Source organism: Oryctolagus cuniculus (assembly GCF_964237555.1).
Source record: "Oryctolagus cuniculus chromosome 16 unlocalized genomic scaffold, mOryCun1.1 SUPER_16_unloc_1, whole genome shotgun sequence".
Lineage (NCBI taxonomy): Eukaryota > Metazoa > Chordata > Mammalia > Lagomorpha > Leporidae > Oryctolagus > Oryctolagus cuniculus.
Window position 1 is genome coordinate 477,139 of NW_027208201.1, and position 15,224 is coordinate 492,362.

The window sequence follows — 15,224 nt, forward strand, 5'->3', positions numbered from 1 at the left end:
CTTTTTCCCCATTTACATACACCTCGTTGACAGACTCATGAATGTTTTCCAAAGAGATCTCACATTCATCCGGTAAGTTTCCATTGCCATAAACATTTTCCCTTGATTTACATAATAACTACTTGTTATTGGGTCTGCAGATGGATAGAGATATGTGGTTTCCTACACTTTGCATTCTCTGTCTCTCCTAAAAAGTGCTGATAATTAATTTGGGGCATGAGGTGACATTTTCTTTCTTGTGTTCATGCACGGTTCAGGGAAAGGTTTTCTAATCATAGGAGGAAGGAGAGTCAGGTTGGGATCTTCCTGTCCTTCCCTGTCCATGTTCATCTACTCAGGTGCCTACTGTGCGTCAGTAGAAGATTCTTACGGAACCCATGCACTGTAATGAATGAACTGAGTTACATGAGCTCTTCTACATGTGCACACAATCTTTTATTCTATGTACTAGATTTGGGGGCCATGAGAACACTTCATTTCTTCTACATTGCAAAGAAGAAAAGATATTCAAGAGAGTAAGTTTTCACTAGTTAAAAGTAATCTTGGCTCAACACCTTTGCACAAATATAATAATTATATTTTAATGATGAACATAAGAAATTTAATGTTTGGAATCTACAACACTCATGATGTGTCCCTGATTCTTTCCTTTTCTGGGAAAAATACATTTCAGAAGGGGGGTTATTCTGCTTCCACCCCTCTTTAAGATACATTTTATAGCTAAATATAAATGTTATATATATATATATATATATATATATATATATATATATATATATATATAAAGCGATTCCAGTCCACCCAGGGAGTGTTTCCAGCTTCTCCAAAGTGCTCCTCCCCTTTCACTGTTTCCCTTCTTTCAGGCTCTGAATCTGATTTCATTTTCCTGGCTTGGGATGGTCGTTGATCAGTACATTTGATGGGGAAGAGATTTTTCTCGATAAACTACAAAATTCCATCTACCATTCTCCATGTTTTGATGTCATCCAAATTTCTGATCACATAGCCTTCAGCTGAGTTATTCTCTTTTCCCGTTGCATCCTGCAGCCTTATGATCATATGACTCTTATTTCAAGAAGCATTTAATGATGTGACATTATGGTGTAAAAGCAGATCTTATTTTTTAGAATCTTTTAGGCTGGGTGACCCGGATAAAGATACTAGCAGCTTTGGTTCTGGTGAGGACAACTGTCCTGCAAATGCGATGCTCTTGACACTCTGTCCTAAGCAAATGTACATATAAAGATTAGAACACTTGAATTTTTGACCATGACCAATCCATCTGTCAGAGTAATTACAGTAGAATTGATGATAATCAGGACTGCAGGCTTTTCCCTTAAAGATCCTTGTGCCTTTCGTGCAGGTTTCAATCCAAAAACTACCAATATGTTCTGGCCTTGGTTTTTGCTATTGAGGAGATCAACAAGAACCCCCATCTTTTACCCAACATGACATTGGGATTTGATCTCTATAATGTCATGCACAGTGACATGATGGTGATGGAGAATCCCTTCATCTGGCTTGTGGGAATGGAAAAGCATGTTCCCAATTACACGTGTAGGAAACAGAGCAAGTCTGTAGCCATAATATCAGGAACAAGCATTGCTGTCCAAATGGGGACACTCCTGGAACTCTACAAAATTCCACAGGTGAGTGTGTAAAGGAGAGGGAAAAAGCACATCACCTTAGGTGCCTTACTTAGACCCAAAAGTTTAAGTGACAGAGACCTTATATATTTCACACAGTGCATATTCTAAGGAGAAGGTGTGCAGAGATTTGGTGAGGTAGCCACATTTGTTCTAAAGTGATGTGGGTGAGTGATAATGAGAAATGTTTTCCTCAACCTGTGAGTCTAATGACTCATGAACTAGGAAGTTTATATGTAATGGGAGATGAGAAAAATGAAATATTCTAAAATCTTCTGATCCATCAATCATTTGCTTAATTTCTTCAGGAATAAGATTATTCACTATAGCAATAACCTTACACAGATTTCTTGCCTTTTCCCTTAGCTGACTCTTGGATCTTTTGAACCTCTTCTGAGCGACAGTGGTCAGTTTCCTTCCCTCTATCAGATGGCCCCTAAAGACACTTCTCTGGCTGTTGGCATGGTCTCCTTGATGCTTCATTTTAGCTGGACCTGGGTGGGTTTGGCCATCTCAGACCTCCCAAAAGGTATTCAGTTTATGTCCAATTTGAAAGTCGAGATGCAGAAGAATGGCATCTGTGTAGACTTTGTGGAATTCATCCCAGTCACTGACGAGTCACGGAATTCACTCCAGAATAGGTTTCATATCCAGATCCTAAAATCATCAGCAAATGTGGTGATTCTTTTCTGTGACACTGATTCACTCATAGGTGTCAGCTTTCAAACATGGGAACGTGTAATGACATGGAAAGTCTGGGTCACCACCTCACAATGGGATTTTGCCAGCGATGAGCATCATATCCTGCTGCACTCATTCCATGGGACTCTCATTTTTTCACACCACCATAGTGAGATCTCTGGTTTCAAAAACTTTCTTCAGACAGTTAACCCTTCCAAATACCCAGAAGACTTTTTCCTCTCTACATTCTGGTCACTACATTTTCATTGCTCAGTTACTGGGGCATCATGCAAAACCTTGCAAAATTGTCCACTGAATGCCTCCTTGGAATCGTTGCCTTTTCATCATTTTGATATGAGCATGAGTGATGGGAGTTACAACATATACAATGCTGTGTATGCTGTGGCCCACAGTGTACATGAGATGCTTCTACAAGAGTTAGAAATGCAGCCAGTGAGCAGTGGGTCAAAGGTGGAATTTTCTCCTTGGCAGGTAATTTGGTTTCCTTTGCATGACTTGTATTATTGGAATGATCCCCTTAAAAGCTTCTGCGGGTTTTCAAACCAATAACTTGGGATCCTTCCTTCAATCACAAGATATAAATGAGCCTTTTTTTGTAATTTGTGATTAGAAACAGGGTTCCCTTTTCAATTGGGAAGGTAACTTAGATAAGCATCAGTGCTGTATCTTAAAAATTGCTCTCCCATCCTGACAATTTAATTATGACTTGTGAATACCTAGACTGTGTCATTCCATTTTCAGTCTCAGCAGTAAAAAATTATTACTTTTTAGTGTCAAATGTTGTTGAGTATGCTCATCCACAATGTACATAAGACATTTCATTAAATTGCATAGTATTTTATTCTGGTAACTGCATTACAGATGGTTGTCCTAGGGACACTGAGAAAATAAGTGAGTGTTGGTAACCTGGACTCCACATTTTGAAACGGTCATAATTTCACAGTTAGATATTTTTGATTGCCCTTGTTTTTGGATGAAAGTGAGTGAAATCACACTTATTTTGATGTAGTCCTCATCAGGTTTTTAGTTTTAATTCATTGGGTGGCTATAAAAAGTTCCCTTTGTTTATTTGTGATTACAGACAAAAGGCTTTCTCTAAACTGGGTTTGATGTGTTATTGCTTGGGCAGTCTTCATGAGAATATGATGCATTTTTTCAGTTGCACCCATTTCTCAAGAACCTCCAACTTACCAATCCTGCGGGTGACCTAGTGAATTTGAATCACATGAGGAATTTGGAAGCTGAATATGACATTCTCAACTTTCTGAATTTTCCATATGGTGTTGGACGTAAGATTAAAGTAGGACAGTTTTCCCCGTATGTTCCACAGAGCCAACAGTTGTCTCTCTCTGAGAATTTGATAGAGTGGGCCACAGGAATTACAGAGGTAAGTTGGTCTGATCATAATATTCACACTATACATTGTTACCCTCCAATTTATATGGGGATTTGTGCAACTTGGCTTATTATAACATACTTAGAGACATTAAACCACACCCCTCCCAATCTAAATACTTTGTTATGTTTTTAGTGTCTGAGGATGGACAGTACACACATTTGTCCCTCCACGTTTTGAATCTTTTTATTTAGGAAATAAACTTGCATGCCATGATTGTGTCAGAAATAGGTGTTTACAGTTTCAGTGAATAGGTTGTGCAGGACTTGAAAACCCTCTACTTGGAACAGAAGTAACATTCCCAATATGACCAATATTCATTTGATTTTTCTCAGACTCCACGTTCAGTATGCAGTGAGAGTTGCAGCCCTGGATTCAGGAAAGCCCCTCTGGAGGGGAAGCCTACCTGTTGTTTTGATTGCACACCTTGTTCTGAGAATGAGATTTCCAATCAGACAAGTAAGTCAGTGCCAGCTTCATGGAGAAATTAACACCTGTTTCTTAGAATTTTCTCTTCTCCATGAAAAGAAAAGAATGTGGATTATGACTGCTGAGAAGATTCTTTTCACCTTCTGGTGGAAGTTAAACCTTATATTCAGTAATAATCCCTAAAAGGATAAAACTTTGCACACTATACTTTACCACATGTAGTGTTTGCAAAATCATTTAGGTAAATTCATGTCTGCATTCCTTGTGCGTGTTTAGATAAAATGCTTACACCAAATTCAAATATAGCATGCTTGCAGAGAGAAAGCACAACTCTCATCAAACTGAGTGTAAGAAGAAAAGCTGTATTAGAAATTATATAGTATATCATGCTAAAGATAATACTCATCAGATATCATAAATGAGCTAACCTTAGCCTTTGAGAAAAATCATGGCTTATGAAAACATATATCTTCAGGAACATTCCTATGCTTACACACATACACTCATGAGTAAAATTTATTTCAAAATAATACATGCTGACATGCATGGTAAAAAGAATACATAGCAAGGTAGGTTAATGACATCAAATTCAACACAAACCCTTGAAGATAGGATGTGGACATTATAAGGAAACTGAGGTAAATAAAAATTGGAAGAGCTTATAGGTGGTGCTCATAAAACAAGCAAAATTTATGAACCTCAGAAATTTGGAACAGTACTAAAAACAAGATTACAATGTCTGTGTGTGTTACACAAAGAGAGGTGAAGAGATCTCTGCACAGATATAAAAAGAGTAATACTAGAACTTTTTAATCATTTAATGGTGATAGTTTGAATATAGAAGAAATTCAGATATTTCCAGATATAAAAATGAAATACATTGAGAATTTTTTTTAAAAATCCAAGTATCTTCAAGATTATGAAAATAATTCTTAATACTTTTATTGTGATAAACACTTTCACATAGGAAAGGAACTCTTTCTCAACTCCTGTACAGAATAGGAAAAATGGAAAAATTCTGTTTCTTCTACAGAAACATCTTAACTTGTTTGGTCAAATACTGCCAGATATTTCAGTAAAATGAAATTGTAAGACACTGTTGTTGAAATAAATTCACACATTTGAAATTTTAAACAACATAAATCCAACAGTATTTTTAAATAGGTTACATCATGCCCAATGCCTTGCATACAATAATAGTAATAAGAATAGCATAACTGAAGAAAAACATTTAACAAATCTAAGTGATCTGAGAATTATACAAGAAGAACAAAACAACTCAAAAATGCCAAAAAGAAGGATCAGTTTTCAATCCTAAAGTGTGCTTTAGAATGCTAAAATCATGGAAGTTATGGCTGAAGATTGGATACAAAGTTGAAGAAAGAGTGCAACTTATGCAGGAAATTACCCAGGATGGTCTGCTTTGTGTATATAATAGAAATGAAAGCCATGCAACTTATTATAAAGGAAGATATAAAAGTGGCATCATTTTCAATTGATCTTGGGATGGTGTAATACAATCAAAAATCAGTAACTGAGTTAAGTAGTGCTGGAATACTAGATTAAATACAAAAAAAAGTTATTTTTGCTTACCAATTCTGGAAAACAAAGCTCTGAAAATGAGCACATGTAATATCTCAAAAGTAGGAACTATCCAAAGATAAGACCACCTAAATTTTGGAAGACAACTTCAAGTTGCAATATCTGACATCGATGGAGCAATGTATAGAAGGGGATACTGACAGAGAAAGAAAATTCATGTTCAAGGATAAAAAGGCAGCAAAGTGGAACTATGCCAGTAGGGTTCAAGGTGATCTCCAGACTGACTTTGATTACAGGCAGCATCCCAGTGTGTTCCTTGATGGAAATCTGCTCAAGGGTGGCATCTTATCCAGAAGGTATCAAGTGTACAACTCTTCTGCGTTTCTCTAGAACTTGACCATCTGCTTTCTAATGGTGATCTCTCAATCAGTGCTTGCCCATAGAATGACTATCCAGATCCTACCTTAGAGAGATGTGGTTTAGTGAGATAACTGGGTACTTCCTGTGCACCCAAAATTCACACAGTAAATATCTCAATGCATGATATTAAGAGTGGGAACATGGGGCCAGTACTGTGACTAGGAGTTGAAGCCTCTGGCTGGAATGCCAGCATCCCAGTTGGGCTGCAGTTCCAGTCTCAGCTGCTTCACTTCCAATGCAGCTCTCTGCTGATGCTTAGGAAAGCAGCAGAAGACAGCCCAAGTTTCTGAGTCCACACCATGTAGGAGACCCAGAAGAAGCTCCCATTTATTGCCTTAAGACAGCCTAGTTCCAGCTATTACCATCATTTGGGGTGTGAATCACTGGTGGAAGATTTCTTCCTTTCTCTTTTTCCCTCTTTCTCTTTCCCCTTCTCTTTTCCCTGTCCTCCTGTCCTTCTCTCTCTCCCTCTCCCTCTCCCTCTCCCTCTCTCCCACTTCTCCTCCTTCCAAAACTCTGCCTTTCATTAAATTATAAATAAATAAATAAATAAACACTCATTAGAAATAAAACTGGGATCCTTTGGTCATTGAGAGGGCCATGAGAATCCAGAGGGAATAACACCATTAAAACAAGGGCTTACTGCAGGCATGGAAAGCCAAGACTCTGGCAATAAATAGCCTCCATGGAGGATCTCCGTGAGACCTCAATGGAAAGAAATGGTCATCAAAGAAGAATATACTCTTCTCAGAAGGGAGGAGAGAACATCCAACTGCTTATGGCAATGTCCAAATACTGATGGCAGCCCATGGCAAGAGCCTCGGCTGATCACTGATGTCATACATAAGAGGGTTAATTGTTAAAGGAATAACAGAGTCACCGTGCATTTATTCCCCATGTAGGAACTCCATCCATAATGAGTTGTGCTTTGAGAATTGACTGCAATTTTTCCCCAAACTCTATTCTATATGTAGTTTGTCTTCATGGATGCAAACTGTTCAAATCTATGCTTAATATGGAGTTGGTCTTCTATATTTAAAATCAAACTAAAAATGAACCATACTAAAGAAGGAGATGGGAGAGGGGAAGGGAGGTGGGATGAGAGTTGGGATGGGAAGGTGGGTTTAGGGGAAGGAACCACTATATTCCCAAAGTTCTATCTATGAAAAAAAGCATATGTTAAAAAAAAAAGTTGAATTATGAAAGAATGCATTCATTAAGAAAACAAGGACTGCTGCTTGCTCTTGTTCAAAGTGAGGATGCAGCAAGCGTGTGCCATGTATAAAGGTCAGAGTAGTCTTTACCACACATAGAAATCGCTGGCATTTTGATCATCACTTCCCAATCTGAAGAAACCGTGAAGAATGAATTTGTGGTGTTAAAATGAAACAGGTAAAAAAGGTAGGTTTTTAAAGTACCATGAGTAGGTTCAGAGAGTAGCCCTTAGTACTTTGTTAGGACAAAAAGAGCATGTACTCATGAGTATGTAAGGTACTTATGGAGATGGAGTAAGAACTCTGGCTAACATGAGGAAGATGTGCATGAATAATGGCCAATAATTTGTAGATGTCATCTTATATGCTATTTCAACACCAAATAAGGACTACTTGCTTAAACTAGCTAAGTCGGGTCCTTGTGAATCAGGAACATGGGATGATGTGATTGTATGTTTCTCACTAGATATGGACCAGTGTGTGAAGTGTCCAGATCTTCAGTATGCCAACACAGAGAGAAACAAGTGTTTCCACAAAAGAGTGATCTTTCTGTCGTTTGAAGATGCCCTGGGGATGATCCTGGTCTGCACAGCTCTGTGCTTCTCTGTCCTCACCGTTGTTGTCCTTGGGGTCTTTGTGAAGCACCGAGACACTCCCATAGTCAAGGCCAACAATCGTTGTCTCAGCTACATCCTGCTCATCACCCTCATCTTCTGCTTCCTCTGCTCCTTACTGTTCATTGGTCGTCCCAACAAAACCACCTGTGTCCTCCAGCAGACCACATTTGGAGTGGTATTCACTGTGGCTATTTCCACTGTCCTGGCCAAAACTATCACTGTGCTTCTGGCCTTCAGGGTCACTGGCCCAGGGAGAAGAATGAGACAGTGTCTGATATCAGGGGTACCTAACTCCATTATTCCCATCTGCTGCCTGATCCAACTAGCTCTCTGTGGCTTCTGGCTTGGGACTTCTCCTCCCTTTATTGACACAGATGCACACTCTGAGCATGGCCACATCATCCTGGTGTGCAACAAGGGCTCCGTCACTGCCTTGTACTGTGTCCTGGGCTTCCTGGGTTCCTTGGCCCTGGCGAGCTTTACTGTGGCTTTCCTAGCCAGGAATTTGCCTGACAAGTTCAATGAAGCCAAGTTCCTGACATTCAGCATGCTGGTGTTCATCAGTGTCTGGGTAACCTTCCTGCCTGTCTACCACAGCACCAAGGGGAAGGTCATGGTGGCTGTGGAGGTCTTCTCCATCTTGTGCTCCAGTGCGGGGCTCCTGGGCTGCATCTTTGTTCCCAAGTGCTACATTATTCTCTTGAGACCTGAGAAGAATGCTTTGAAAGGATTCAGGGATAGAATAATTTCCAAGGAAACAGATGTTCTCAGGAATAGCTCTTAGGCTCTCTCTGTTTTCAATGGTTAGAAACTAAAATTTATAAAACAGATTTTGCATTTTGATGTTATAGAATAACTTGCAGCATGTGACTTCCTTATGAACAATTTATACTTTTCTTAAAATGTTTTTGTTCTGAAGGACCAATCCACAGAAAATGAAGAGAGAGTGGGATAAACCTTCCATCTTGTGATGGAATGTGAAGATATCTGTCGTGGGCCAGTGCTGGTTCATGCCAAAGCAAGGAGGTTAATTCAGGTGTCCATGTGAGTACCAGGGACAGAAAGGCTTAGGCCATCTTCCAAAGCATTTTCTAGATCTTAACAAGGAGCTGAGCTGCAAGTGGAGCACACAGGCCATGAACTGGCACCAACATGGGATGTTAGGTTTACAGGTGGTGGTTATATCCACTACACCCCCATGGTGGTCCTAATCCTCCTCCTTCAAAATAATACTGTGTACTAATTTCTTAGCCTGGGTTTTATGTTCATAAGCACAAACCCATCTCATTTCTTTTCAATCCTGTATTTTCATTGTCAACTCATTGACCTTGTTATCTTCATATTTTGATAAAATGAATTACACATTTGTTTGCTACTTTTAATCATTCATTGGAGTCTATACTAAAATCAGCTTAGTAATATAGTTGGAATATTTCAGTGCAATCATTAGACATGTTAAGTCATTATAATTTGTATAATTCATTGTTGAGAAACTTCTTAATTATATATCATTTCATATGAATTTAAAATGATGTGATACACACCAAGATTTCATTATATGTAGAAGTGATTCTGCAAACTTTTCCATCTGTTCATTTTGTTTGTTATAGATTTTGCTTTGATTTTCTTTTGCCAGTACCAGACATAAGAAGTTTCTATTTGATGTAATCCCAATTGTTAATTTTCTCTTTGAATGCCTGCGATTCTGGGCTATTTTCCAAGAATTCATTGCCTGTGCCTATATCTTACAGGGTTTCTCCAACGTTCTCCAATAATTTGATGGTGTTGGGTCATAGATTTAGAACTTTAATACATGTTGAGTGGATCTTTGTGTAAGGTGTAAGATAGGGGTCTTGCTTCATGCTTCTGCACATGGAAATCCAGTTTTCCCAGCACCATTTGTTGAATAGACTATCCTTGCTCCAGGCATTGGTTTTAGATCCTTGATCAAATATAAGTTGGCTGTAGATGTTTAGATTGATTTCTGGTGTTTCAATTCTGTTCCATTGGTCTACTCATCTGCTTCTGTACCAGTACCATGCTGTTTTGAATATAACAGCCCTGTAGTATGTCTTGAAATCTGGTATTGTGATGCCTCCAGGTTTGTTTTTGTTGTACAAGATTGCTTTAGCTATTTGAGATATCCTGTGTCTCCATATGAATTTCAGCATCATTTTTTACAGATCTGTGAAGAATGTCTTTGGTATTTTGATTGGTATGGCATTGAATCTATAAATTGCTTTTGGGAGAATGGACATGTTGATGATATTGATTTTTCCGATCCATGAGCATGAAAGATTTCTCCATTTTTTGGTATCATGTTCTATTTCTTTCTTTAAGATTTTGGAATTCTCATCATAGAGTTCTTTAACATCCTTGGTTAAGTTTATTCCAAGGTGTTTGATTGTTTTTGTGGCTATTGTGAACGGGATTGATATTAGCAGTTCTTTCTCAGCCATGGCATTGCCTGTGCATACAAAGGCTGTTGATTTTTGTGCATTGATTTTATATCTTGCTACTTTGCCAAACTCTTCTATGAGCTCCAATAGTGTCTTAGTAGAGTTCTTTGGATCCTCTAAGTAAAGAATCGTATCATCTGCAAAGAGGGATAGTTTGACTTCTTCCTTCCCGATTTGTATCCCTTTAATTTGTTTTTCTTCAAGGTACCTTTCTCTGAACGGAGGAGAGAACTTCCACTTTGACTATGACATTGTCTAAATATGATCACAGTTGGTGAACTCAAAAGTCTACAATAGCCTTGGTGACTCATGACAAGAGCCTAAGGTGATTACTGATGCCACAAAAAAGAGTGTCAATTTGTTAAGTCAACAACAGGAGTCACTGTGCATTACTCCTCATGTAGGATCTCTGTCCTTAATGTGCTGTACATTGTGATTTAATGCTATAACTAGTACTCAGTCTTTTTCACTTTGTGTTTCTATGTGGGTGCAAACTGTTGAAATCTTTACTTAATATATGCTAAACTGATCTTCTGTATATAAAGAGAATTGAAAATGAATCTTGATGTGAATGGAAGGCGGGAGGGAGAGGGAAAGGGGAGGGTTGTGGGTGGGAGGAAAGTTATGGGGGGGAAGCCATTGTAATCCATAAGCTGTGCTTTGGAAATTTATATTCATTAAATAAAAGTTAAAAATTTTCTTTTTCTTGCCTAATTGTTCTGGCTAAAACTTCCAGAACTATATTGAAATGCAGTGGTGAAAGTGGGCATCCCTCTCTGGTACCAGATCTCAGTGGAAATGCTTCCAACTTTTCCCCATTCAATAGGATGCTGGCCGTGATTTTTCATAAATTGATTTGATTGTATTGAGGAATGTTCCTTCTATACCCAATCTGCTTACAGTTTTCTTCATGAAAGGGTGTTGTATTTTATCGAATGCTTTCTCTGCATCTGTTGAGATAATCATATGTTGTTTTTGCAGTTTGCTACTGTGGTGTATCACATTGCTTTATCTGCAAACGTTGAACCATCCCTGCATACCAGAGATAAATACTACTTGGTTTGGGTGGATGATCTTTCTGATGTGTTGTTGCATTCTATTGGCCACATTTTATTGAGGATTTTTATGTCTATGTTCATCAGAGATATTGGTCTGTAATTCTCTTTCTCTGCTGCATCTTTTTCAAGTTTAGGAATTAAGGTGATGCTGGCTTCATAGAAAGTATTTGGGAGGATTCCTCTTTTTTGATTGTTCTGACTAGTTTGAGAAGAATTGGAGTTAGTTCTTCTTTAAATGTCTGGTAGAATTTAGCAGTGAATCCATCTGGCCCTGGGCTTTTCTTTGTTAGGAGGGACTTTATTGCTTATTCAATTTCTGTATCAGTTATGGGTCTGTTTAGATTTTCTATGTCTTCATGGTTCAATTTATGCAGGTGGTATGTGTCCAGGAATCTATCCATTTCTGATAGATTTCCCTGTGTACTGGGAAATTCAGAATGACTCTACTTTTAGTTTCTACACATGAGTGAAAATAGGAGATATTTTCTCTGATTTAGATAGACTTTTCTTGTTTAACTGAATAGGCGAAAGTTTCATCATTGTACTGGTAATAAATCTAACTCATCAAGTCATTATGTTCTCATTTTAATGCAAGTCAGTGAATTTTGTGTGCTTTGTGGCTATAGTCATTTTCAATTTGCACGAGCCTCTATTCAAAATCTCCCTTATGGCATCAGAGCAGTGGCTAGGCAATGGAAAATGTGTTTTGCTGAAAATATTAGGCATCTCATTGACAGCAGTTTGAGTTCAGAAAACTTCAGATTGGAATAATAGCATTTTCTCATATGCCCTCTTACCCCATCCTTTTAGATTTATTTCATTAGCAATAGATCACACTGGCATGCAAGCAGAAATGATTAGTCAGTGTTAATCATCATTATTGCTTGCAGCACATGCTATCCATTGTGTTCATTCTTGTGTTTTGCAGTCTGTGGGTTTTAACAGAGTTTAAAGGTACATAGCTGCCCTGATGGTGACCTACATAAACGTCCTGAAAGTTGCTTGCATCCAAGCAATGCAAGAGTCTGCAGGCATTACTCTGCCCTTGGTGTTTGTTGTGGTGGGAATAAAGAGGTGACTTCTGGCTGGTATTGTCTGCTTTGTAGTAAAAAGTGGTAAGTAGTCAAAGAGTCCCTAGTTCGAATGAGAGCATCAACCAAGGTTGAAGGTGCAAAAACAGATCAACACAACATTACCATGGTTAACAGTAACATGGAAGAGTGTCATGTTTTACAACTGAAGATGTGGTGATTTGACATACAGAATGGGAACTTAAACAGGATTGGTTTGGGGTCTGTGTTGCATCTAAGTAATGTGAACCTGCCCGGAACACTGGGTGTGGGAGGTTGCCCCGTTGCTCTCTGGGTCTTTGAAGTGTGTGGCACTGGAGATTTCTGGTCTGAAGCCTTACTGAGATTCTCACCTGATGCCTCCCTTCATGTCCTCTGATGCAGTCCAGGTACATAATTGTAAAAAGTTCATGGAAAGGTTTTTGACAAAGCCCTTGGACCAAATGTAACTAACAGGGGTTTCTCCCTTGAGTCTTTGCATCCATGGACTTGGGGAAAATCCTGACACCTGGGGTGAAGAGGATCTTCACAAACATGTTGTTTTGTTTCTTGTGTTTTTCACCAGGACAGAAGACCTGAGCTACAGATCCTCATTGCAGAAAGGGTTCCAGATTCCCCCATGGGTGAGTGGACAGCTGGTGGAAAGACATCGGATGGAGCAATATTAAAGTAGCTTGATTCAGGCAATCTCTCTCTCTCTATTTCTCTCTCTCTCTCTCTCTCTCTCTCTCTCTCACACACACACACACACACACACACTATACGTATGCATCTGCATGACACTGCATGTTGAAATGCTGTCCTGTCCTAGGGTTTTTCACAGATTTTGAGGATCTTTACTTTGATTATTCTGTTGCTCTTTCTGCAGCTGTATCTCTTTGTTTCTTGTTATGATGATTGCAACAACATTTTTCCAGATGGAATGGAGTTTTTACAAGGATGGATGTATTGAGATTGCTGCTTTTCCCCCTTTGCACATACTTCTTTCCAAGAACCATGTATAATTTCCAGAATATTCTCACACACAGATGGTAAGTTCTTGCTAAAATCATTTCCATTAATTTACATAACATCTAATTTTTTTTGGGTGTGCAAATGAATAAAGAAATGTGTTCTTTGTCTCTTCTTGTCCATCATCTGTCCCTTGTAAAAACTGACAATTAATTCTGGACACGAAGAAGGTATTTCTTCTTGCCTAGCACCTTGAATGGTTCAGGAAATGTTATCTCATCATAGGAGGAAACAGAGTCTGGTTGGTATTTTCTTGTCCTTCCCTGACCCCGTTCATCAGCTCAGGGGCCTATTGTGCCTCACTGGTAGATTCTTACAGAACCCATACACTGAAATGAACCAACCTGAATTACATGAACTCTTCCACATGTGCTCACAAACGTTTCTTCTATGTGATTGATTTGGGGCTATGAGAACATTTCATTTCTTCTACAGTTTTAAAGGAGAATGATATTCAAGAAAGTAAGTTTTTTACTGGGTAAAGGTAATCTCAGGGCAACAGCTTTGCACAAATACAATAATAATTATATTTTAATGATGAATATACCATGAGAACTTCAATGATTGAAATCTACAACATTCACAATGTGTCCCTGATTCTATCTTATTCTGTAAAAATACATTTCAGAAAGGGGATTATTCTGCTTCTGCCCCTCTTTAGGATGCTTTCTTTTTGTAGCTAAATATAAATGCTTCATATGTATATACATATATTTATAAATTTTATGCTTACAAATTATAGTATCTTGTAGGACAGCATAATTTTCTTCTCACCTGTTTATGAAGGTGCTAATTTTCTAAGTGCTTTTTACTATAATGCTCCAGGAAGTAGGTTGACACTGCATAGATCTTTGATAGAAGGTAGATATTAGGACATAGATTATTGCACTATCATTAGCACCAATGGATTTGAGAAGCATATTTGGTGCAACCAAGGTGATGCAACTGATTGAGTATTTTAGGCATTTGTCCAGAGATCTCTCCAGAAAATATCTAATGGAAATTGGCTTGGTGTTATGATTTTACTCACATTGATTTTTAAAAATTTGCCTAATTTGATATGTGCACAAGGCATCCAACTTATGAAATATTTATTTATTTTAGTGGTAGTATTCCCCATGGTTATTCATGCAGCACATCATTTAAGTGTACCCTAAATGGCACAGATAAGGAGATAGTGAATTTCCAGCATCAAGAGTAGATTCTATGAATAGAAGCAAGATTCCTCCAAGATGCATGCCATGCAAATTGGAGATCATAATCTAATCTTAACAAACCCAAAAGAAAATACCTGTGTTGATGATGCTTGGAAAAACAAGCCGTATTGACTATCAATAGATTTAGACACTATACCGTCTAATGCTGGATTCACCAAAACTCAAATAAACAGTAATTCCTGATAAACTGTTCTTAGAGATAATAAAGACAGCATAAAACAGTTTGAAATGGCGAAGCTCACAAATACCTACTGTTTTAAAGAGCCTTCTAGACATTTTCGTACTGGACAGGAATTGGAGAAAGAAATGAGAGTATGAGGAATTGACAGAAGTGTAGAAGAATGAGGAGAGGAACAGAGATACATGAAACACAAAACTGAATATTATTTGATTCATTTAGCAAGAATTTTCAAATTTCCTCATTCTGCAGAGAAAGTATTAAT

The 15,224-nt window shown here is 38.2% G+C and overlaps 1 protein-coding gene across 1 annotated transcript; it reads left to right on the plus strand.

Annotated features, from left to right (window-relative positions):
* Positions 1-1,368: 1,368 nt before the first annotated feature.
* Positions 1,369-10,798, plus strand: LOC100353891 (vomeronasal type-2 receptor 116-like). The gene is made up of 5 exons (XM_051840785.2): positions 1,369-1,649; positions 2,013-2,819; positions 3,508-3,735; positions 4,080-4,203; positions 7,816-10,798. The coding sequence occupies exons 1-5, from the start codon at positions 1,449-1,451 to the stop codon at positions 8,748-8,750; spliced, it is 2,295 nt and encodes a 764-aa protein (XP_051696745.2). The 5' UTR covers positions 1,369-1,448; the 3' UTR covers positions 8,751-10,798.
* Positions 10,799-15,224: the final 4,426 nt, after the last annotated feature.

Bases quoted from the DNA above. Each gene is read 5' to 3' on its own strand.
- LOC100353891 (XM_051840785.2), top strand. From the start codon at position 1,449: ATGACATTGGGATTTGATCTCTATAATGTCATGCACAGTGACATGATG. The intron at 1,650-2,012 runs GTGAGTGTGTAA...CTTTTCCCTTAG, and splicing joins AACTCTACAAAATTCCACAG to CTGACTCTTGGATCTTTTGA. The intron at 3,736-4,079 runs GTAAGTTGGTCT...GATTTTTCTCAG, and splicing joins GGGCCACAGGAATTACAGAG to ACTCCACGTTCAGTATGCAG.